The 24,086-nt window shown below is 43.1% G+C and overlaps 1 protein-coding gene across 1 annotated transcript in view; it reads left to right on the top strand.

Annotated features, from left to right (window-relative positions):
- The window catches only part of Pappa (pappalysin 1), a 234,970-nt gene that overhangs the window by 165,246 nt on the left and 45,638 nt on the right, over nt 1-24,086 (top strand). Inside the window, exons 11-15 of the mRNA XM_048459342.3 lie at nt 2,585-2,698; nt 3,606-3,741; nt 6,539-6,752; nt 13,668-13,836; nt 16,215-16,398. Of these exons, the coding sequence (XP_048315299.3) occupies nt 2,585-2,698; nt 3,606-3,741; nt 6,539-6,752; nt 13,668-13,836; nt 16,215-16,398 (817 nt within the window). The remainder of the gene's footprint in view (nt 1-2,584; nt 2,699-3,605; nt 3,742-6,538; nt 6,753-13,667; nt 13,837-16,214; nt 16,399-24,086) is intronic.

Genomic DNA, 24,086 nt, shown 5'->3' with positions numbered 1-24,086 from the left:
TCAAGTTTAAGCAGGGCTAACTGCATAATTCCATATATGAAGCATCTTGACTATCCATTAGAACCTGGTGACTTCACAAGCATTGCTAACTGAATGCAGTGACCATCCCTTTCTCAGAACTTACCAGTAGCCAATAGTTTGTCAAAGCTCAGTAAGGGCCAGTGAGCTCCTCCTCCATCTATGATGGACTGTTGACAGGTCTAGTCAAATGCAGGCCCAATGTAGGCATCAAAAGCTGCTGAGAATTCATGACTGAAGATGGCATTTTGCAGCTCTTCTCCCTGTCTTCTGGCTCTCACATTCTTTATGCCTCCACTCCTGTATGTCCCCTGAGTCTTAGGGGTTGTGTGGTGAAAATGATGAGCAATCAGCCAAATACTTGACATTTTCTGAGAACCTCCAGAAGTTACATCTGTCCCAAAATATTATGGAGAATGACATTTGAATTTTAGCATGTGTATAGGTGGGATTCTTGGGATGTTAAAAGGAGGCTTTGGTGATGGTCAGAGCAAGAAGGGTTAACTGTTACAAAAGAACCTGACTTAGTCCAGTTCACTGGAGCCCCTGAGCTAAAGCACACTGTTAAGGGAATTAACATGGGTACTGTTACGTCTATTTTTGATGACTTTATAAACTAATATTTCAGGATTGGGTTCCTTCATGATAAACATCTATGCTATGTTTTCCTGGATGATTTTGAACCCTTTGCCTCAAGTAGTCCTACTACTTCACTTTCCTAAGTAGCTATGACTACAAGTACATACTTCTATACACAGTTTGGGGAGTTTTACTTTCCTTTAATTCATAAAATTATGTGAAATAATATAAACCAAACAGTGATGTTTGTCAAGTATGTGTATCATGTAACAGGTCTGTGTAGTACTTAAATTGATAATTGTGTGAATCTGGTCTTGCTGGCTTCTCTCTTTTGCCTATAAGATAACACACTGCAGATAAGGCTCCACATCATTTTCTCCATTTCCTTGATAGCAGAGGCAGCTGCCTCTTTGCATTCAGTGTGTACTTTCTCGTGCTATGTAGTCCATACGAACCTCTGGCCACATACAGAAGGTTTTAATGTGTGGTTTTAAAAAATATATCACAATGAACTTAGTCATTTGCACATTTCTTTTCTTCATTGACATGCCATTGCTCCATGTTGCTATCTTCTAACTCATCATTCGATCTCCCTTTGGGATTGACCTGGGCTCAAATGAGTCTAGTTAATTCATCTTTAACAGTCTTGTGCTCTGTTTAATTCTACCACATGAATATTTCACATTTATATACCGCGTCCCCAAGAGATGAACACAAAGACCATCTCTGGTTTTGTGGCATCAGTTATACATATACATTTATGTGTAGTTATTGAAGAACTAGACATATTTTATTGTTAATTGTTATCCATTTTACTCTTTGTTTTCTTTGTGTGGGGGGGGGTTAGTCTGACTGGGACTAAATTGCCTTGCTGTCCTTTTTCACAGTCTTTAAGATTGTTACAACTGTCTAAGTCAGCCTTTCTACTCAAACATTTAGACTGCAGTCTGGAAGTGTAAAATATCAGGTCTAAACTCACACAAAAGTCTTGAGAGCGGAGACGCATCACAGGTCAGCATTAATTCAGGGTCCTTTTCTACCAAACATCCATCTGATATCAATAGCTCCATCGCTCTTTCGTTTCCCCACATTGAGCTTTGGTCACTTTACAGTTGCACACATGTGAGGGGTTGCTTGTTTCATATTTGCATGCAATGTCTCCTCTGTACCTCACTTTTCTGTGCATTTTTCCTTAGTGCTTAATAAGCAGAAGTTTTTCACTAAGTAGCTTTTGAATGAATTGAATCACTTAAATGGAATGGCCACTGGACATGCAATTAAAAAAAAAAAAGAACAAGAACAAAAACAAAAACTCTGCTAACTTAAAAAAAATCCTGCCACTGTATAAATTCTTCTTGGTTCTTGTTGCACTTTAGTATTAGCATCATTGGGTGAAAGAGAGGGGATGGGGTGAAGGGAGATGGAGGAAGGAGAGGGAGACGAGGGGTGTTTTGGAACTGATGTTTCTTGATGGCACAGAAGGCAGAGCTCACACTCAATATCTTTCCTGTCTCCGTGGAGCTCTGAACATAATTTACAGATTCTTTCTATAATACTCTACATGACATCAAAGATTCAGTGAGAAGTCTCTCAACTTTCTTTTTTGCAGCTTTCTTTGAGCTTTCGGGTTGCTAGGTATTTTATACCAACCTAGGCATTCTATCTGTTTTCTTCTGGGTCTTTTCTTCTAGTCCTTCTGCCTGAAATGCATTCCAGGTCCAGCTAGATTCAATGTCAATTCCTCCTGGATTTGTTCCTATGAGAACATCCCTGTTACTTTGCCACCAAAATATGTCATCTATCCTCCTTCCTTTCTAGCTTTGGGAATTACTTCTACAGGAGACTGTGAGTCTCTGGAACAGACTCGTCTACTCACTTCTGCTTTCTCTTCGACTACCAACAAAACAGACGGATATTGAAGGTTTATTAACTTTAATTAAATTCTCAGGACCCTAAAAATATTATCTTTCCCTCCATCTTTTGCCAGGTGTGCCGAACCAAGGTGATAGATCTCAGTGAAGGCATTTCCCAGCATGCTTGGTACCCTTGCACCATTAATTACCCATACTACCAGCTGCCTCAGACCACATTCTGGCTCCAGGTAAGCTCCTATCTTGAGAACCATGGTGTTTAGGTCTGGTCTCCAGGAAGTGCCGAGCACTGTGATAACTTTTGCTTGAGCTTCTCTCTCCACTCTCCAAGACTGTCAATTTGTGAGGCCAGGAAACAGGAACTCATGGGATGTTTCCTAAAATCGAATGCCACAACTGCTCATGGAGTCACCCACCCAATGCTTATATCACGAAAAATTGGAAATCCACTTATTACTTATTATTCAAAACTTTAATATTAATCTTTTCCACTATGGAATCTATTGTGATCCACAAAACGAAGTGAGCATGTAACTCTGTGTAAGCTTGGTCACTTGCTGGACAGCAACCTTCATGTGGCATTTCCCATCTATATGTGGCATCATGTCTCCAGACTGTGGATTATATTCATTTTTATTTATATGTCGCTAACGTACGTTGAGCTCCATGGTTCACACAAGTTCTAGGACCATGCCTTATTTGTCTTTTGCATGTTAGAATCTGGTAGAGGATACTGTGGCTCAGTGATGGGTAATAAACCTACAATGCACTTTGTGTGTGTGTGTGCAGTTTCTCTATGTGCTATCCCTGTGCTAAACACTATATTCCATTTGTCTTATTTGAACTCCACAGTGACCCTACAAACTATTTTGTTTAATCAATTATTTAGAAATGAAGGAACTTAGGGTCAGAATGTTCCAGACATCCACCAGCATCAGAGAAAAAGGCAGGAGCAGAGCAGAGTCTTAAGCAAGATTTCTGGCCTGGCCGCCCCACTGGGATCCCCTGCTTCTTCTTTCCCACTGAGGGAATAGGTAGAAATAGAGCAAGATTCCCCTTTGGTATACTTTAATGTGATTGCTTCCCTATCATGTGGCTGAGTAAATGAATGATCCTCTTACGTATTTTCTGTTTCAGACATTTTTCTCTCAGCCAATGGTCGCTGCGGCTGTTATTGTCCATCTGGTGACTGATGGGACATACTATGGGGACCAAAAGCAAGAGACCATCAGTGTACAGCTGCTTGATACCAAAGAGCAAAGCCATGATCTAGGCAAGCATGTTTTTCTGTGCATGGTTCACCCTTGGTACCTCCTTCCATGTGTGGTTGCCTTCCCCCTTTTACAAAGGATGTCCTCCTTCCCCCTCTCTTTCTCTTGCCTCCTCTCTGCTTGGAGTTCTGGTTGCCTTAATCAACACAAGGTGGTGTATACAGATAATCCCGAATTTGGCAAATATGAGGAAACAGATTCGGTGACAAAAGTTAACCTTCATCAGCTCCCTATGCTACACACCTTTAAACTTAGGAATCCAGCATAGTTCAAAGGACTCTGTGCAGGCGACTGAGCAAGGCCATTTCCCCACCATCTATGTCAACATCTGAAACCTATTGGTAGGCACTGGAGAGACCACACAACACTCAGCAATCCAACACTGCCAGAAGCCAGGATTTAGGATCATAACCCTTTCTGCCAGATGTTCTGCAAATCTCAAGAGTGGTTGTATATTTGGCACACTTTCCAGAAGCCATCCATGTGGGGACAGGTATTAGAAAGCTTTCTGTCAGGTTCAGGATGAGAGAAGTAAGTGAGAAATCAAGTCACACCTATGGGGGAGCAGAGATGTAAGGAGTGTTCAGTTGAGCTGTGGGGGTCTCTGTAAGCATCAGGGTTTCCAGAGTAACAATTCATACATGCAGGAAAGAAATTGAATTGAACACCACTCAATAGCCAGTGCTGGCTTAAGCTTCTAGTGTCTGACACCAAGCAGTCTATTGTAGGCATATTTAAGCACAGTACAATTTGAAGAGGAAAAGTTTCCTGGTATAGCACAATCACCTGTGCACAAGGAGACAAAACTACACCGGAACTCTTTTCAGAGTGACTATTACTTTTTCCGTGAAGATGGGACCTAGAGATAGGCTACATGTGTTATCGTGAGGGCCTAGGGGAGGGTTTGGTGTGGTCTCAGCCATTCAGACAGCACAGTGATCATTTGGGTTATTAGAGTCACCTCTGGTCCTGGTGGTGGGAGCTTGGGGGAGTCAGATATAGCCTGGCCCAACAGAAAGCATAGGGCTTACATAGGCCATTAGCTACCTCCAACCCCAGACTTCTGGGTGGCAAATTGGTTATTCATGCTGTTCTTTGAATAGTTGGCCTTGCATGTTTAAACATCCCTGACTTTCCTAATGTTGTCTGTGAGCTCAAGAACATTGGTGCCCCCTGAGCACTTCCACCAGTGTGTTGAACGAGTATAAGATGGCAGGCCTCACAGTTGTAATCCCATATTTACCGTTAACCCAATCTGAAAATGTGAGCAATTTTATTGATACCATAACACCCCACTCAAAGCCGGGCATTCTCAGATTGCATTGAGAGTGGTGCCGTATGACCAGAGGGGACATTACTTGTCACTACCGTGACTGTCCTCACTGTAATGCTTGGCACTAATTGCTTCCTATTGCTACTGAGAAGATTGCTACACACTCTTATAGCCACCTACCTTGAACCTTGGGCCATTTATTGCAAATGTTTGGAATCAGAAGTTAACCATGGAGCTGGCATTTCAAACCTCTGTGCACATCACTGTGTAGGAGAGCCCATTTCAAAACTCTTAAGAAGCAGGCAGACAAAGGGTCACCTCAGGGTCCAAGGAAAGCCAGAGAAGCAAGGAGACCGTTACTGTTGTTGTGTTTACATGTTTATTTATTTAGTAGTTCTAAAGGCAAAAGAGAAACATTAAGAACAAAGAGAAAGAAAATCTCTTAGGAGTTCTCTGGATTCCTGGGAAACTTCCGGAAGTTGGAAGCGACTATTCTCATACTTATCCTGGCACTGCAAAGGTTGAGGAACAGAGAGGAGCAACGTCAGGCTCGCCAGAAGCTCCTTGGACCCCATTGCTGTTCTCTGAGGCTCCAGTGTTACCCTGTCTCTCCCCACCAGATCGTCCTGTTCTCTGCCTCCTGAATACTGGGCAGAGGATTAATAACTCTGAGTGTGAGTGTAAAACAGAGAAAGGACACCTGATGGGCTCAGGGCCTCCTCCTCCTCCCACAAGGAGAACTCTCCCATGTGCCGGCACAGGGCCAAGACTGCACCACTCTTACTGGCAGAAGTAAAGGCTTAAGAACTTACTAGAACTCCATCAGCAGCAAGCAGCTAATCCACCGAAGCCTGCTTTTGCTCCGTACTTACTATGCAATCTGTTTGTATTTTCCCTGTGTATTTTCCTAAACCTGGGGAAAGGAACAAGAAAATATGAAGGACGGGGCTAAGACAAATTTGGATTCGACTTGTACTTGGTGCCACAATTATTTTGTGCCTGTCTGTGCTTCCCAGATTCCATCCTTATAGACTGGACAGAGGTCCTTCCCACGCAGGGCTGCTCACAGGCCTGCGGTCAAGCTGTGACAGTGGACTTTTTCCTCTGCAAAGGCCTTGCGGTGATGCATTATTTCTCCACCTTTACTACAGCCCAGGCAGGCAGCATGAACATCGAAGGCTCAAATCTTCAAGTCCTGAAGCATCGTGGGAGGGAGGGAGGGAGGGAGGGAGAGCCATGGATGCTTGGCTGAGGGTGGCCGTTTGGGGGAGGGAGAGAGAGTGCAGGCATTAGGTGAAGGAAAGCTTAGGGGCCAGGCAGGCAGGGGGATTGGAAAGATTTGGAGGCAAGAAAAAAGGCAGACAAAGAAACTTTCAATCAAACTCAAAATCCTCACTGGCCGCCCAATGGTGCTTTTGTGGTGTGACATGAAAGGGTCTGGGGGCTTCGGGAAGGGCCCGTTGGGGAGGGCGTGACTGGCCTTGAGTAATGAGCCTGGCCCCTCGGCCCTCTGTCTCCCCTGACAGGCCTCCATGTCTTGAGCTGCAGGAACAATCCCCTGATTATCCCTGTGGTCCATGACCTCAGCCAGCCCTTCTACCACAGCCAAGCAGTACGTGTGAGCTTCACATCACCCCTGGTCGCCATCTCGGGGGTGGCCCTCCGCTCCTTCGACAACTTTGACCCCGTCACCCTGAGCAGCTGCCAGAGAGGAGAGACCTACAGCCCTGCTGAGCAGAGGTAAGCCGACCAGGGCCTCCCCACCCTGGATCATTTGCAGTAGTCGAGAGAGCCTGAAGAGCCACTGCTGTTGCTGCTACGATCTGTGTTCTTCTCAGCGTCCTCCATTCTCTGTCCTCTGGCCAACTTGGTCTTCAAGATTGAGAAGTCCACAAATCCCTGAGCTCTAGAGTATCCTAGAAAGCCAATATGTACTGGGTGGTGGAGAGGAATCCTTCTTTCACCTGACCTTCAGCTGCTGAGTTGACAATACGTTCCCAGGTGATGTAGAAATAGCAGTTTTCTTCACTAGACAGGCCAGTTAGGACAATTTCTTGATTTTGAATATTCTCCTTTGATGGTGGAGTTGTGGCAGGTGACATAGTCCTCATCTATTAAGGATGATGTGACCACTGTGTGTTTCATTCCAGTTCCTAGGAGTTTTAGTGATGACTGAAGCCCCTTCCCCTCTGCAGCCTTAGTTCCGGGGAGTCCCTCAGCGGTGGAGGATCTTGTGTTTTAACTGCACCGCAGCATCGTTCCATCAAGGCCTTTGCTCTGGCATCTGTTAACACCCTCAGCTCTTGCTGTAAAAGGACAGTATTCTTTGAAAGGATGAGTTTGGGGAATACTCTTAACTTGGGGCTGAACCCCCCATTCCTGCTTCTTTGATGGGCTATCCACCCAGCTGGGGGATTGTGAGGGGGAACTATTATACTGTAGATGAAATGATCTTGCAAGCTGTTCCTTGTGAAAAGTCAGTGTATCACTGAGGACTATTAACAGTCACTTTCCAACTACGACGGTGGTGCCTCTGTGCACAGAAATCTGTGTATATTGCTCTTGGAAGTCAGAAACAAAAGAAACCTCAGAGACATCTAGGGCAATCAGCGTATCCGAACTTAGTGTTAGCATCGAGGACTCCAAGGCCCAGAGAGGGGAAATGGTTCAGCATTGTTGAGAATCTCTCAAACTCGTTTAATAACATTGAGAGGGAGAATTGGAATATTGGTGGGCTCTGCAGAGTAGAGCTCTCGGTGTAGCCATTCAGCCTTGCCCTGTGCACCTGGGGCAAGGAGAAGGAAGAGGAATGATGGGGGACATTAGCCTTTCCCACACCCCTGCTTCAAGAGGACAAAAAAGGTGGTTGCAAAATCCGCGTTGTTTTGCACCCACAGTCCCCAGCTTCTGTTGTGCACAGTGTGGCACAATCAGTGTGACAGGAGAGCTCCTTACATGTCTCTCATTGTCAGATCCCTTCTACCAGCGTTTCTCTGTCCCCAGCTCTACAGGCGCTATAAAAATAAGTGAATTCTCTGACCCCAGGGAAACAATGCCGATGGAAAATGCAAATCCATTGGCTCTTCCCCACAATGTGGTACCATCCTCAGTCGATTGTCTGTACCATTCACAAGCCGACCAAAGCCAGTACTGACTTCTCGCCGCTCCTGTGTACTAAGAAAACAGTGTTTAAGCCCTGAAACAAATCACTCGATATATGATTATACAGTTCTTTCGTGGCAGAGGAACACGGATGTGGGACAAAGCATTATCCTCTCCACTTCGTATGACTCTAGATTGTAGTCATTCCCATTCTCCAAGCCTCTGTTTCTCTTTAAGAGATGCTAATGAGTAGTGTATTTTCTGTGGCTTATTCCAGGTTTCACAGCCTGTGATTCCAAGAACTAGGCATAGTAAGAAGAGAAAGAAAGAAACAAACTTCTGTTAAGCCTGTGATAAGTGCAGTATCTGACTTGATTTTCACACTGTTTGGGAATGACATATCACAGAGAAATAGCTGGTGAACCAAGGGCAAGAAGGCAGAAAGAGGGGGACCCTGCCATTCGTCCTTGAAAGGCAAAGCCTGCCCACCCACTGAATCAAAGAACGTGCAAGGGAGAAAAGACACTTCCGAACCTGTTGTTTTCTGAGCATCACCCTTCTCCTCCGGGCAAAGTGAGGCAGAGGAAGCCATGAAGGCTTTGGCTTGCTGGGCTCTGCACTTGGACCAGGCTGCCCAGAGGGCTGGGCTGCAAAGCTGTAGGATCCTTCTGAATTCCCCAATGGGGAAAGGACAGCAGCTGTTCCTTGGGAGCTGCAGAGGCTTTGACAAAAACAGGCAGGACTCTGCAATCATGCAAATGTAGTAAAACAACCCAGAAAGCAAGAGAAAGAAAAATAAGCAGCAATGTGTACAAAGGCCTGGGATGTGGGTTTCATTCTTAAAATCAGCAAATCAGAGCAGTCAATGCCTTTGGTTTTTGCAGCGGAGACTTCGGTTGGCTGGACTTGGACCTTTTCATTTTACTCTTTTCTGGCCTTAAAAGTCACTTTCCCCTCCCACCCGGACACTTTGTCTTCTCCCTGCACCTCTCCCTCTTCTCCCTCCCCTTTCCCTCCAGTGAACTGCCATAGGAAGAACATTGCCGCAGCAAAATCAATGCAGATTGTGTGTTCCGACCTAGAGCGAAGGGTCCCTAGCACCTGAGCAGCGTTGGGCCTCAGAGCCTTATCCCCGCAAAAGGATCAGGTTTCAAGTAAGAGATTCAGTTATCGAATTCCAGCCTCTCTCTAGCTGGAATCTAGTATAAATTCTAGCTTTATACCTAGCAGGAGAATGAGACAAAAGTGGGATGGCATGGGTGGAGTCGGGGGCTAAAGGCTTCTTTAAGGACAAATGTCCAGTCGTGATAACAGGCCCCAGTGTCGTCTTTCTCCATGTACTCTGTCTGCTTTTCTTCCCATCTCTTCCTTTGCCTCTCCATCTATCCAGGCAGCCGACCAGCCAGTCATTCACCCATCCGTATACTGCTCGATTTTTAATACAGAAAAACAAAATCAAACAACTTATAAATTTTTGTAGGTGAAATATTTAAACAACTAAGTTAAAACCACTTCTCTCTCCCTTTCCCCTTCCTCTCTTTTTCCTTCCCCTCCCTCCTACCTTCTCTTATCTTTTATTTTCTTATTCTCTTCCTTTATTTCAAACTTTCTCCGTTTCTCCATGCTAGCCAGCCCTTCTCTAGAGGTAACACTGACACCTGTATTTTAGAAGACTTTGCTAGACTCGAGCTCTTCAGGTTGCTGCTGGGGTCTCTTTCCAGGCGGGCAGAAGAAGACTCAGACTGGAGACAAATGGTCCTGAAGTCTACACTTTCCAGGACTCCAAGTGTGGATACCCCAGGAAGTCACTAAACAAATATTTGCACCTCGCATTTGAAGCTCAGACTGAAGTTTTTCAGGGCCATATGGAACTATTTAAGTCAGAGGGTCTAGAAGTCACAGGCCTCTATCTACTAAATAATCTGAGAGTCAAGAAAAGACTCACTACTTCCTGAGTCACACACTGGCCAGAGGGCACCCACCAGCTCACCTTGACTTTCAATAGTTTCTCTACACACTGTGGGTCACTGAGTTTGTCCCTCACTCTTATCTGATTTCCATACCCTACCCCCAGGAAATGTTGGGTAGGAAATGTAATATCACTTTTGCTTTCCCCTCATTTCTGGGCAGTAAAGCAAGGTCCTCTTGGGCTAACTTTTCTCTGTTTCTCCCAAAATGACCTGAAGAGTTGGTGCCCAGGTTTTCCTTTCATTTTCCACTTTTGACGATGTGGCCACTTGTTGTTGTGACCGCCGCTCATGGCGTCATTGTAGTTAAGCACTAGGCTGCAGTCATTAAGAAAAGGGCAGAGGCTGAGAAAAATGTCCTCTTCACTCTTTAATACTGTCTTCCTCCTGGCTAGCAGATTTGCTCAGGTGTAAGTCACAGAGTGCGGGGTGTTCGTTTCAGTTATCGGTGGGGAGAGGGCAGCTGAAGGGTTGGTATGGAGTTGCAGTAGGTTCTTCCCTTGTGGAGATCTTGAAGGCATAAGGAAACAGATGCAGGGAGTGTGGACACATGATTGCTAAGGGAAGGAAAATAGCACCTTTGCCTCGCTGTGATACCTTGATACGTTTCCTCTGGTCCATTTACCCAACCAGACATATGTTTCCTTTAGAGACAGACTTCCTTTTATTCTTTTTTCTTTTTTCTTGACTGCCCATCTTTAGTCTTGAGCCCCACACCCCACTGCTACCCTCACCCTGCCCCTCTGCTTTGGATCAGAGCCTTCTGTTTTGTTTACCTAGGTCTTGTGTTTCAAAAATGGATAACCCTTGTATGGGGGGATGATATGTTGGGAGGTTCAACTGTCATTCTTGGGCAGTGTGTATATAGAACGTTTTCTAGACAATGGGATAGCACTGACAAACCCGAGGTCTTGGGGAGCATAAAGGCTAATGTCCAGGCTGACGTGCCCTTGGGCAAGCAATTTCAAATCCTCACTTTCCAGTGGGAATACCATCATTAGTCCTGGGGCCATTGTGCAGCCGCTGAGAAGGTGGGACAGCGACGTCTGTGCCTAATGCCTGGCATGGCTTACTTCATTTCCTGTGACTTTCCTCCTTATTTGCAAGTCTACAAGTCAGGTGCAGACAGATGTTCTGAGAAGAAAAGGATGCTTTACATCCAAAGAACTTTCTAAAAAGGCACTGAGTCTAAGAATTGCCCCATAATAAAAAAAATAGCATTTGGGAAGTGACCTCCCCTTTTGGCCTTGCTGAACATCATCAAAGTGCATCTGAGAACTGAACTTTGTGAGTTCTAGAGCAGTGATTTTCAACCTGTGGGCTCCAGCCCTTCAGATGTTACTTCCTCAAAGTCTTCTTTCCTACTCATTGTTTAATCTGAGTAGTTGAGAGGATGAGGTCCAGGTCCTGTACTCCCTGCTAAAACAAAATACTGGTAATGATCTCACAGCTGGGACCATGAAGGTTTGGAACATTCATCTGAAGCTGCTTCACTCCAAACATTTTCGTTTTTCTTACATAAAAGCAGGAAAATAAATGCTAGATGAAGTATCACACACCTCCATCCCAGCACTTGGGATGCAGCAGGAGGCAGATCTCTGTGAGTTTGAGGCCAGCTTGGTTTACATACTGAGCTCCAGGACAGCTAGAGCTACATAGGGAGACCCTGCCTTAAATGCCACACGCCTCCCCCGCTCCCCGACCAAAAAAAATCTCAAGAAATCCAAAGACCTAGAGTTCTGGATGTAAATCTAGCCATCTGGGAACACTGTAGTCAAGGCTTTAGGATGGACATAGAGAAAACTTTTGCTCACTGGAGTTTGCTGCCGAAAACACTATTTCAACTATCACAAATTTTCTTTTCTTCTCTTCTTTCTTTCCTTCCTTCCTTCGTTCCTTCCTTCCTTCCTTCCTTCCTTCCTTCCTTCCTTCCTTCCTTCCTGTTTCTTTGTTTTTGTTTTTGTTTTTTGGAGACAGAGTTTTTCTGTGGCTTTGTATCCCTAACATGGAACTCGATCTATAAAGCAGGCTGACCTCAAACTCACAGAGATCTGCCTGCCTCTGCCTCCCAAGTTCTGGGATTAAAGGTGTGTGCCACTACCGCCCGGACCTGTGAAACTTTTCCAAGCTATTGAAAGGTGCTACCACCAGTTGTTTCTCTCTATTTAGTCAACATCTAGGTGAAAGCCATTTTTATTCATAATGGCAGGATGAAATAGTCATTGTGTCCATCCCTAACAACGTTCTAGTCCGGACCCATAGGGTAAAGTTAGCCATAAAGACCTTCAGGTCTCACATAGGGGTGGAAATTTAAACAAGCAACTTCTTGCCAGGTTTCAATATTTCTAACTAAAAAAGGAATAACACTTAACTCATAGATTTATTGTTACACTGAAATGAGCTCACTTAGATCCACTCTCCGTGATTAATTGCCCAATGGGAAAGGCTACTTTAGTACAGGGGTTTTATGTCATTTTCACTTGTATCTGTAAAGATTAGCTTACAGTTGGGTGCTGCGTAGGCGTCTACATCCTGAACTAGAAATGCACTGAGTGAGAGGCAACAGGATGAAAGACAGGAAGTCAGAATGCCTGTGAGGAAATTCATTATGGACAGCAGGGAATTCTCTCATGGAATTCGTTATGACTTGAACCTTGGGCAGAATTCAGATTAGCCAGAAAGTGAAAACGGCAGCCAAAGAAAGATATAAGGCATGGTTTCTGGACATTTTATTCTAAGGCTTTGTGAGTTGCATTGCAGTTTGGAAAGACAGCCCCTGCCACTGCCACAGAGTCTCATGACTCTGTGAGATGGGGTGAATCTCAAGGGCAATGAGGCTCCCATAAATAGCGCATTTGCCCAAGTCACACAATTTCTAGGTGATAAATACAGTACTGATGGTTGAGGCTTAGAATGTGCTGGGAATTTGGCTACTTGCATTTCATAAATTAATCCATCGAATCCTGTAGATGGAAATTTCTGTCTCACCTGGTCCTACAGCTGTCCAGTCCCAAATAAACACACAGAAGCTTAAGCATTTATTATCAACTGTTTGACCTATTTCTCAGGCTTGTTATAAACTAGTTTTTACAACTTAAATTAACCAGTAATTCTTATCTATATTTAGCCATGTGGCTTGATACCTTTTCTTCATTCTCATCTTGCTTTCTCTGTGTCTGGCTAGAGACTGTATCTCTACCTTTCCTTTTTCTATCATTCTCCTGGTCTGCTCATTCCATCTATACTTTCTGCCTGGCTACTGGCAAACCAGTGTTTTTGCTTTTTTAAACCAATATGAGTGACAAATCTTTACAGTGTATGAGAGTGTTAACTCACAACAGAATTCTCCCCATGATTCTTGGAAGTCAGAACTCACAAGAAATGGGGGAGGATGACCCCGGATTCAACTTTATCCCCATTTCTTGTATTCTTAAAAAGCCATAACAGTGGCCTTCTGAATCATCTTTGCTCGACTCAGTGTTCGTCTCCTGAAACTTTGGGGAGAGGCTTAGTCTTGAGCTTCTAGCTAGAGTAAAGCTGCCTTGTGAGGAAACCCCACTTCACCTTCTTATTCCTTCCTCCCCAGCTGTGTCCATTTTGTCTGTGAAGCCACGGACTGTCCAGTATTGACTGTGGAGAATGCTGCTCTCAACTGTTCCGGCAGTCACCGCTACCATGGTGCCCAGTGCACTGTGAGCTGTCAGACGGGTTATGTGCTGCAGATACAGCGGGATGATGAGCTGATCAAGAGCCAGGTTTGTGGATGCAGACAGGAGAGCCCTTTTCCAGTCAGGGAAGGCTGGCGGGTGTAGGATGGGTACCGCTGAAGCCTCAGCCTCAGTTCTAAAAATACTACTGCCAGAGAAAACAAGTGAATAAAAAATGTGCTCTCTCTTCCTCTTATCTCTCTTCCTCTCCCTCTCTTCAGCTCTTTCTCATATATATATATATATATATATGTATATATATACATATACATGTGTGTAAGCATACATATGCACACATTCATGTATGTAGATTTATCCCAATTAATGAATCATTGATGCAGTCAACATAAAATATAAATCAATTGTGAATTTGTAAGAAGAGGGCTTCTGTCCAATAAATATTGTAGACAGCATATATCAATACTGTTGTGTAGGTTACAGATCTAGGATATAGAATTAACATATTGGAATGAGAGTCTGACCCTCAAAATTCTGCGTGATGGAGTGAGATGTTTTAGGTAGATGGGGATTCTCAGTCTGCGTGTCTCTTCATTCAGTCACTATCCCATTCATTCATTCATTGCAATGTCTGAGTTCACCATAAATTAGAAACTGTGCTAGGTTCTGGAGAAAAAAAAATAGCCCTTAAGACTGAATTGTATCTTAGTGACTAGGAGAGCATGGAGACAGAGAAGGACATACACGGTTTTGAAGAAATGTAGGCACTTAAGAAAGTGCCCAAAAGAAGTAATATGACAACTGAGAGGTGGTTTGTGGGCATAGGTGTATCTTAAGGAAACAAATAAAAAGAGTGTGCTCTTGTACAGGCAGGGAAATATATGTGAAAGTCTGTTAGTGCTGTAAGTGACCACATCTGAGGACTAGGCTTCTAAAATCACTCAAGTCATGAGCCTAGAGGGTCAAATTGAGTCCATTGAAGCCAGGTCCTGCCAGTTTAGTTGGGAAGTTTGGAATTGTGGTGATAACAAGAAGCTGTAGAAGGGCATGATAGGATTAAACCCCGATAAACAAAGACCTCATTTGCCTGTCCACATGAGAGTGGCATAGAATGTAAGCAGTGAGACAGACAGCAGACAGCCCCATGGGGATGTTAGCGATGGAGCCCTTGAAGGTTGGGACGTATCCTTCATAAAGTTATCAGAAACCAGCAGAGATAAGTGGTGTGGCAAAGCTTGCTTTAGCCGGATGCTGCTTTGGGAATCTCAGGTCGGACAGGAGTGAGTGGAATGAACTGGAGCCCCCAAACTTTGAGGATCCCACAGCAGTGTAGGTGCATTTCCCACGGCTCCCACCGGTAGACTGCATCCTCTTGCTGCTAGCACACAGGGGCACATTCTTCATTGCTGGCAATGCCTATTCATGTAGAGCTTCTGGGCTGGCTTGTCTTAGACACCTACTTCCGTGTGTCAGACACGGCAGGTCTGAACTCCTATGGAAACAATTAGGTTGCCTTGGCAGTGAGAGACCACTGTTCCCTTTGATGTGTACTTAAGAGAGGAAAATGTCCTTTGCTTTTAAAAAGCCCAAGTCAACATTTGGCACTCTCAACCCCCAGGGGTTTGGCTGCCTCCTCCTTGAATGGAAGACTCCGGGCTGCCAATGACAGACTTTCTCTTGGCTTCGCAGCCTGGCCTCACCCTTCCACCTACACAGCCCTGCCATTTCCTAGTTCAGTTGAAATCAGATAGACCTTTCAGTGTTCTTAAATTTGTTTTTGAATCAATTTTCTTCTTTATTATTCAAAAATCTTTTTTTACTGGAGCCCCTAAATCTCATAATAGTCAGTAGCATATGATGCAATCCTTGGGCCCAGTCCATTCATTTTTGACTGGCAGAATTCAAGAAAGAGGGCCTTCTCATGCAGAGACATCAGGTTTCCCACACCCAAAGGCACTCCCTAACTTAGTACCAAGTACTTCAGCTACCTCTGTGTAAATCCCTTCAAGAGAAGATATCAGGACCAGCCCCTGGTGTGAGTCTATTGAACATGTGTTAAAGTATGCTCTGAAACAGAAATCACACCCTGTAAGGTCTCTGAATCTCCAGATTCTCATAAAAACAGATTTAAAAAAAATGGATTTGATGATCTATCTGGAAGACATTATAGATTGTAGTTCTGAACATACTTGAGTTCAAGTCACACTTAGCTTTTCTCTGAGTAGGTAACCTGGGGCAGTCATATAATATTTCTAGGCTTTTATTTCTGTATCATTAAATGAGGATTAAAATATCTAGTCCAAAACGTTGTTGAGTTATTAAAAATGAGTTCAAATTCAACACTGAGAATAGGTTTTCTCATTGCTAGACAAGAGTGTGACTTGTCACCTGCAGAAAAGTGCATGTCCTCATATACAGTGACCTGCCATACAATGATATCCTTCATTGTATCTTTCTGTGCTTCGCAGGTAGGACCAAGCATCACAGTGACATGTACGGAGGGCAAATGGAACAAGCAGGTGGCATGTGAGCCAGTGGACTGCGGGGTCCCAGATCACCACCACGTCTATGCGGCCTCCTTCTCCTGCCCAGAGGGCACCACTTTTGGTAGAAGATGCTCCTTTCAGTGTCGCCACCCTGCCCAGTTGAAAGGTACTCTGATCTCTTTGTCCCAGCCTGGCCTTCATCATCCCTGGAAAGCCCAATGGCTGTTTCCAAGCCTCCCTCTGAGTTTCAGACACCAAGAGCTGCTCAGAGTTGCGTCTCTTCCTGGTTTCTTTTTACCTTTTGTAGTCATGTAAACTGGCCTGCCATGCAGCCAGAAATTTAAAAATATAGAAATTTATGTGTGTATAAAATGGAAGTTAATATTCACTCAAGATTTTGTAAATCTTTCAGAAAAAAATGATAGGGGTGGGAAAAAGCAGTAAACATAATTCTATTTAGAACGGCTATATCTAGCTTACTGTGCATGATTAAGAATCAGTAACCCTCACGAGGTATTATTATTAGTCTTTGAATTACTCAAAGGAAAATGCAAGTAACTATTAGAATCTTTGGAAATAGCCCAAGGTTGATATATTAGTGATGGCAACCACATTGTGCCCCGGATCTCTTTATGCCCAATGTCAGTTCTACTCTTTATAAAGAGAGCTTGAATCTGGAGAAAAGGAGGTGTGGCCAGTAAGCACTCAGCATCTCCTCGGCTAAGCAATAGGAATATGGTGGTGAAGAAGAGGGCATTTGATAGGTTGAAGAAGAAGCCACACTTTAGAAATGAGTGAGCAACTGGTCTGGAGGCACATAGTGAATTTCTGGAAATGGAAGGTTTAAAAAAGACCTCACAGCCCGCCCAGAATAACTGGAAATACTGAAGGTCAAAGTACATCAAGGAAAGGAAGAAATTTCACAGAGCTCAATAGCAGCAATTTTGTCTGATTTCAGAGATAGAAGGGTTCTATATTTCTGTTGGTTTGTTAGAAGAAATGATGTTTCATTCTTAGATACTAACAATAACTTGCTTGATCATACAGGCCTTTCCTCTAGTCCACTGTGCCACAAAGTGTGCCTGTCCACTGTGGGGGCATTGGCACTATGTCCCTGAATAGTCTGAAGAACAGATAAACTATTGTGTGGGCTGAGTTTTGGATACTTGGATGACTGACGAGTATCATGAGTCTCACCAGTTTTTCAAGGGGACATTGATCCCCAAAGCTTATATAAAATTGACTTTCAAAGCTTAGATGAACTTGTACCATTTGGAGGCAATGGCTATGTTGAGAAGCTCAGGAAACAACATGTACTAAAACTTAAAATGCATTGTCTGGGTGGCTGAATGCTGTGAAGAAGGAATACTATGAGAATGAAAGAGCCAGCTTTAACTGTACGCTGCTCCTCGAGAAAGACAGCAAGTGCATCTGGGCTACTAAGCTAGTTCCTCCTTCTTTTCTATCAAAGAAGATCTGAAGAAGAAGGACTACTGTAAAGATTAAGACCAAAGAAAAGAGGGAAGCTTTCCAGCTTCTAAGGCCAGTGGTTCTCAACCTTCCTAATGTTGCGGCCCTTTAATGTAGTACCTCATGTTGTGGCGACCCAGACCATATCATTGTTCCCATTGCTACTTCATAACTGCAATTTTGCTACTGTTATGAATTGTAATGTAAATATCCTTGGTTTCCCATGGTCTTAGACAACCCCTAAGGGCATCATGACCCACAGGTTGAAAACTAATGTTAGAATCTAAGCAATCCGAGCCAGTTACATGGCTCTATCTGCCAATTGGATGGAGGATGGATTAATGACTAGAAAATCATACCTTTCTTAATCAGAGGCTCCGGGGAAAAGAGGCAAATAAATTAGTATTGATTATTAAAGCTCTCAGCATATCAAATCCTCAAGCAAATCTTTCTGCCATTTTTCCGTGCCTATGGATGAAGGAGACAGACATTGCTATAGAAAAGTGGCTTCGGGAGAAGACTCATTTGGGCAGTTGTTGATTCTCATTTTGCCCATCTCTGGAGAATTCAGGGAAACATCTTGACATTTTGCACAGGCCTGTGGGGACCAGCATCTTGTCCCTGTAGCTTTGCTGTCAGCACCATTCTGTGCACACATCCTTGGTGTGATTCCACGTGGACGTGCTGGCAGCAAGGACTGGATGATCAGCCCATTCCCTCTTTGAGCTCCTCAATGCTGTCCCACTTCACCTTCCTCAAGAAGTAATCAGCATAACTTTTCTTCCATTGTTTTATTTCATTGCTTTGTTTTCTTTCTTTACTTCTTATTTTATTTTTATTTAAACTATATTTTAAGGGGGAAAAAAGAAACCATAGGATCAGAAAGTTCTAGGTTGGATCCAGCAAGACAGCTCATTGGATAACTTTCATATGATGACATCCACGCCCCCACACATACACATAAACAAATAAGCAATGATAAATAAATGAGATACAATAAAAAATTAAAAATAAGAAAGTCCAGATTCAACTGGCTTTGTTCTGTACCAGCTCTCTGACTTAGCTAATAGTCAGTGTTGCTCCTGTGATCCGCCACAGTCTCTCTTAAACAATCAGCTCAGGAGTTCTCACAGACAAAGAGCCGTTAGAGACACAAGCTGCATTGTAAGATACCTGCACTGGAGAAAGCGCTTGCTGAAGACTCCTTTTCCTCTCCACATCTCAGCAGTGGGTGACCCCTCCCCCACTGCTGTCCTTGTCCTTGTAGCCTCGACAGTTCTCAGGCATGAGTATTGTCTTCAGAAGAGCACACCCATCTAGGCACAATTCAGTAACTGCACCCCTAAAGAGTTTCATCCCACACAAGTGGCACAATCCCTCTTGTTCCTCTACCTCAATGATTTATGTTCTCAAATATCCTGAAATATTGCTTTAATCCAAGCTTCTTTTCAAGATTTATGCAAAAGAACAAGAGAGTTAGAAGTCTTAAAATAAATTTTGCTAAGGTTTTCATTACTGTTATTGTTAGTGGTCCTCAAATAAGTTCTATAAGCAAAGGTCAAGGTTATAAAACTGCAAGGTGGGGAAAGTGCTCTCAGATTTAAGAAAGACAACATTAAGATGAAGACCATAAATACTAAATTAATGGATTAAGTTCAATGCTTTCATTACCTAGCAAAGTCTAACTCACTCAAGCAGAATAGACAGGTACATTTACTATTAACTAAGGAATACAGCTTCTAAAGGTAGCACATCCTCATGAGACAACCTCTCCACAGCAGCTCTGCTTTCTCCTTCTGACTCTGGGACCTTTGCTATCTCAGATTTTCATGTGAGTTTATAAAACTCACTGAGGTCACAAAGACACGCTATTCTGTGGGACACTCTCTGACTTCTTCGGTGTTGCCAAATATGCGGTGAGCATGAAGCGTGGCACAATGACATCAAACCGCCTTGTTTACTGGTGAAATAGCCTTCCTATGCCTGCCTTTGCCTTCCTCCATCTGTTTGCGCAGTAGCAAACAATGCTCCAGATTCCCTTACTTCTCTACTGAAGAAGGATTCTCTGCCAATGATCCCTGAAAACAGCTGCTTTCTAAGACATTCTTTTTCCTCTGTATTTACTATTTGGAAAGAAAAATGAGCTACCTTGGTAAGGAAATCTTAATGTGAGGGGAGAAGCTGGGAGGGATAGTATCCCACTGTGTAGCTGATCCTTGATTCCTAGATGCTCCACTGACTCCATCAGTATTTCACTGAATGCAGCTTCGTAGGATTTCTTTGACCATGTTCATGGGCAGGAGCTCCAGTGTGAATGAGGAGTCTGATGGGTTGTCTGGGAATCCCAGTCACCTAGAACTACCTGTTAAAGGATTAGTTGTTTCTTTAGATAACTTCACTAACATTTTACCTTCTTCCTGACTTTCTAAAGCTCCATACATTCCTGACAGAAATTCCCATGTGTTACTTTTGGGAAATCAGTCTAAAGTCCTTTGTGCCCACATTTCCTGCCCCACTGGATTCTCTCCTATCTGTTTTTCATTTTACCCCTTCTTTGCTAACTTTTGTCAGTGTCTATTCCTTACCAAGAACAATGAAAGTGAGTATCTTTGTAATCCAAAGAGTCCTAGCTTTAGGCTAATGAAGATTTTGGAAGATGTGCTTCTCCTTATTCTAGTCCAGCTAATTGAAATTTTATTCTCTGCAGAGTATGAGTGATCAGTACCCTTTCATGTTAAAATGCTCAAGTTTGCTAAGAACTCAGAAGTAACTTTTGCTTAGGATCAGGGAAGCTAAACCACTCCTTCAAGATCATAAATAAAGTCATGACGCTTCAGTCATGCAACAAATGGAAACTGAGGGACTGCTATATACTGGACAGTGTCCTAGGCTTTTGGAATAAAGAGTGAGCACAATGCAGGTCCTAGTCTTAGGATGGTATCAGTGACCATACCATGTGGCAAACAGAGGAAAAAAGACAAAACCAAACCAAACCAGACTGAAGGTCTGACACTGTACTTCTTGGTTATATTTTGTGACAATTCCAGTGCTTAATTTTTTCATGGATGCACCATGATTTAAAAAATTTTGGGGAGACAATATGATGTTTGGATACACATATAAATTGTACCCTGATCAAATTAGGGTAACTGATCTACCTATTATTTTAAACATTTATCATTTACTTGTGAAGTCATTCAAAATCTTCTCATTTTTTTGAAATGTACAGCACAGAATGATTAACCTCAGTCACCCTAGTGTACCTTAAAGTACAGTAATAGGATGCACAAACCTATGTTTTAAAGCATTCTCAATGGGACTTGCCTGCTGAGTGATGTTTTAGTAAGCTAATCACAGTGAGTATCACTCTTCCATCATGACTAAATGTTCACAGTTTCTTTCATACTTACTAGAGAGGAAAATGTCCTTACACACATCTGGAGATAAACTAAGCCAGATTTATTTTGCAGACTTTAAAAGAGCATACATATATACATATAAGTATATAACAATAATTAATGAGAAAATGGGTCATTAATATAAAAAAGAGTAAAGAAAGTTTATGTGGTATTGTGGGGAGGAAAGGATGGAGGTAAATAATGTTATTATATTATAACCTCAAAAACTTAAAGGAATAATTTTAAAAAACGTTAAAAGATGAACAGTGGCTGGAGAGATGGCTTAGTTAAGAATACCCCCTGCCCTTGTAGATGATTTAGATTAGATTCCCAACATAGTGGTTTACAACCAGCTGAAACTCTAGTTACAGAGGATATAACACCCCCTTCTGACCTCTGTGGGTACTAGGCATACACATCATACAGGTACATACTTGGAGGCAGAAGACTCATACACACGAAATAAAATAAAAATCTAAAGAAATTAACAAGCTAAACAAATGCAATTGATGAGTACCACAACTCACGAGCTCTCGGTGTCTAATATATACATTCTCACCCTCTGCTAGAAAGGCCAGTCTTCATTTTGTGACATAAATCATGTTGTCCAGAAACCATAGCTTGGAAGATATGAAGAGGGAAGACATGGTATTGACAAGGCAATAAGAGTTTCTTCTAAAGCCGGTTAGCAAGGGAAACAATGAGAGTGTATTCTCTGTTCTCTAGAGTGGAACATTTCTGAGTGGTCAAAACTCTAAATGGTCTATAGGTCCATGAACAATCATTGGTTGGGTGTTGATTTCAGCACACCTTGGTTTTCATGCACATGGGTAGCACATGTTTGTGACCAGAAGCAAAAACCTCAGTATATTTACCATCCTTTTGAGTCTATGGACCATTGTCAAGGGCAAAGAGTGTATTTGCCTCAGCACCACATATAGATGCAGGCAGTGGCCATAGCTAGGGACTGGAAATCCTGACCCCGTGGATTCCTTTGTCTGGACTGGATGTGAGCTGGGTGTGAGGGCGGAAGACACATCCACGTTCCTGAATGATAGTTCTGCTCTACTCTGCGCATTCTTTATCTCTGACAGATAGCTCCTATGTACTCTTTCATACAATGTACATTTTTAGTTTGACACTTTCCTATTTATTGAGGCTCTACAATCTTTATATCATCTCACAACAAAGAACTATGCCTCCCCTTTTACTGTTTATAGCATTTGCAGCTGGTGTAGTCCTAACACTGATCAAAGCACCAACACTTTAGCTATGGCTACACCTTTGAGCAATTTGGAAAGGACACCATTCCTGTATCTTCTGAAGCTCCCATTCTTTTTTCTCTAAATGTTTACTTTCCCAAAACATTATTGATTTCTTTTTTTTTAAAATTTACAAAATTTTTTTAAAAATACCAATACAAGTTCCCACTACCTCCCCTTTTCTCATTCCCTCCACACACTCCCCCACCCCACGGACATCCAATCCTCAGAGAGGGTAAGGCACATCGCTTTGTGGAAGGTCCAAGGCCCTCCCTATCTAAGATGAGCAAGGTATACATCCAAAAGAGAATAGATTCCCAAAAAGCCAGTACAAGCAGTAGGGATAAATCCTGGTGCCACTGCCACTGACCCCTCTGTCTGCCCCAGCAGTTCAACTGTCAACCACATTCAGAGGAACTAGTTTGGTCCTGTGCTTGTTCCTTTTCAGTCCGGCTGGAGCTGGCGAGCTCCTATAAGCTCAGGTAGACTGTTTCAGTGGGTGAACCCATCATGGTCTTGACTTTGTTGCTCATATTCTCACTCCTTCCATTCTTTTTTTTTAAATATTTATTTATTATGTATACAATATTCTGTTTGCATGTATGCCTGCATGCCAGAAGAGGGCACCAGACCTTATTACAGATGGTTGTGAGCCACCATGTGGTTGCTGGGAATTGAACTCAGGACCTTTGGAAGAGCAGGCAATGCTCTTAACCACTGAGCCACCTCTCCAGCCCCTCAATCCTTCCATTCTTAACTGGACTTTGGGAGCTCAGTCCAGTTCTCTGATGTGGGTCTCTGCCTCTGTTTCCATCAGTTGCTGAATGAAGGATCTATGGCAATCTTTAAGATATTCATCAGTCTGACTACAGGACAAGTAAAGATCAGCTCCCCTCCACTCTATTGCTTATGGTCTTAGCCTGGGTCATCCTTGTAGATTCCTAGGAATTTCTCTAGGGTCAGGTTTCTGCTAACCCTATAATGGCTCCCTCAATCAAGATCTCTCTTTCCTTGCTCTCATCTCTGTCCTTCCTCCATCTCATCTATCCCATTCCCTCAAGTTCTCCTCAGTCCTCTACATCTCTTCTCCTCTTCCCCTTCTACCCTCCTTTTTCCTCCCTCCTCCATGCTCCCAATTTTGTCAGGTGATCTTGTTTGTTTCTAATTTCCAGGTGGATCTCTATATAATTTTCTTTGGGTTCACCTTATTACTTAGCTTCTACAGGATCATAAACTGTAGGCTCAATGCCAAAGGACATTGCTGAAGCTCTCATTCTTACCAAACTGCTGATACATCTGGCATTCCCAAACAACTATCAACCCTAACTCTTAACCCCAAAACAATGCAGGGAATTTTCCTATCTCTGGTGTTCTGGAAGTCTCTTGGCTTTGATGAAAACTCAGTGACTCACCTTTTACCCCTCTCTCTTTCCCTGGGATGTGAAAAATATCTGACTGGTGGTATTATAGCTTACAAGTTAGCATTTTCTGTGGGTCTTTGCAAACATGTTTCATGTCATCTAGGTGAATCATGCTGACCAGAGAGTGAATCACAGGAAATTAACAATGAAAGGAGAAACAGAAACGTGTACATAAAATTGTGAAGTAGTTCTCTTGTCTTTTTCCTCTTTCTTCATTTGATCTCAGGTAGTAGTTTCTACCATGTGTAAGAATACTAGTTAATTTTAATTTTATGAAAATTTGTCATTTTCATATAACATTTT

This window comes from Myodes glareolus, chromosome 3, assembly GCF_982192425.1.
Source record: "Myodes glareolus chromosome 3, mMyoGla1.1, whole genome shotgun sequence".
Taxonomy (NCBI): Eukaryota; Metazoa; Chordata; class Mammalia; order Rodentia; family Cricetidae; genus Myodes; species Myodes glareolus.
This window is presented reverse-complemented; position numbering and strand designations above follow the sequence as displayed.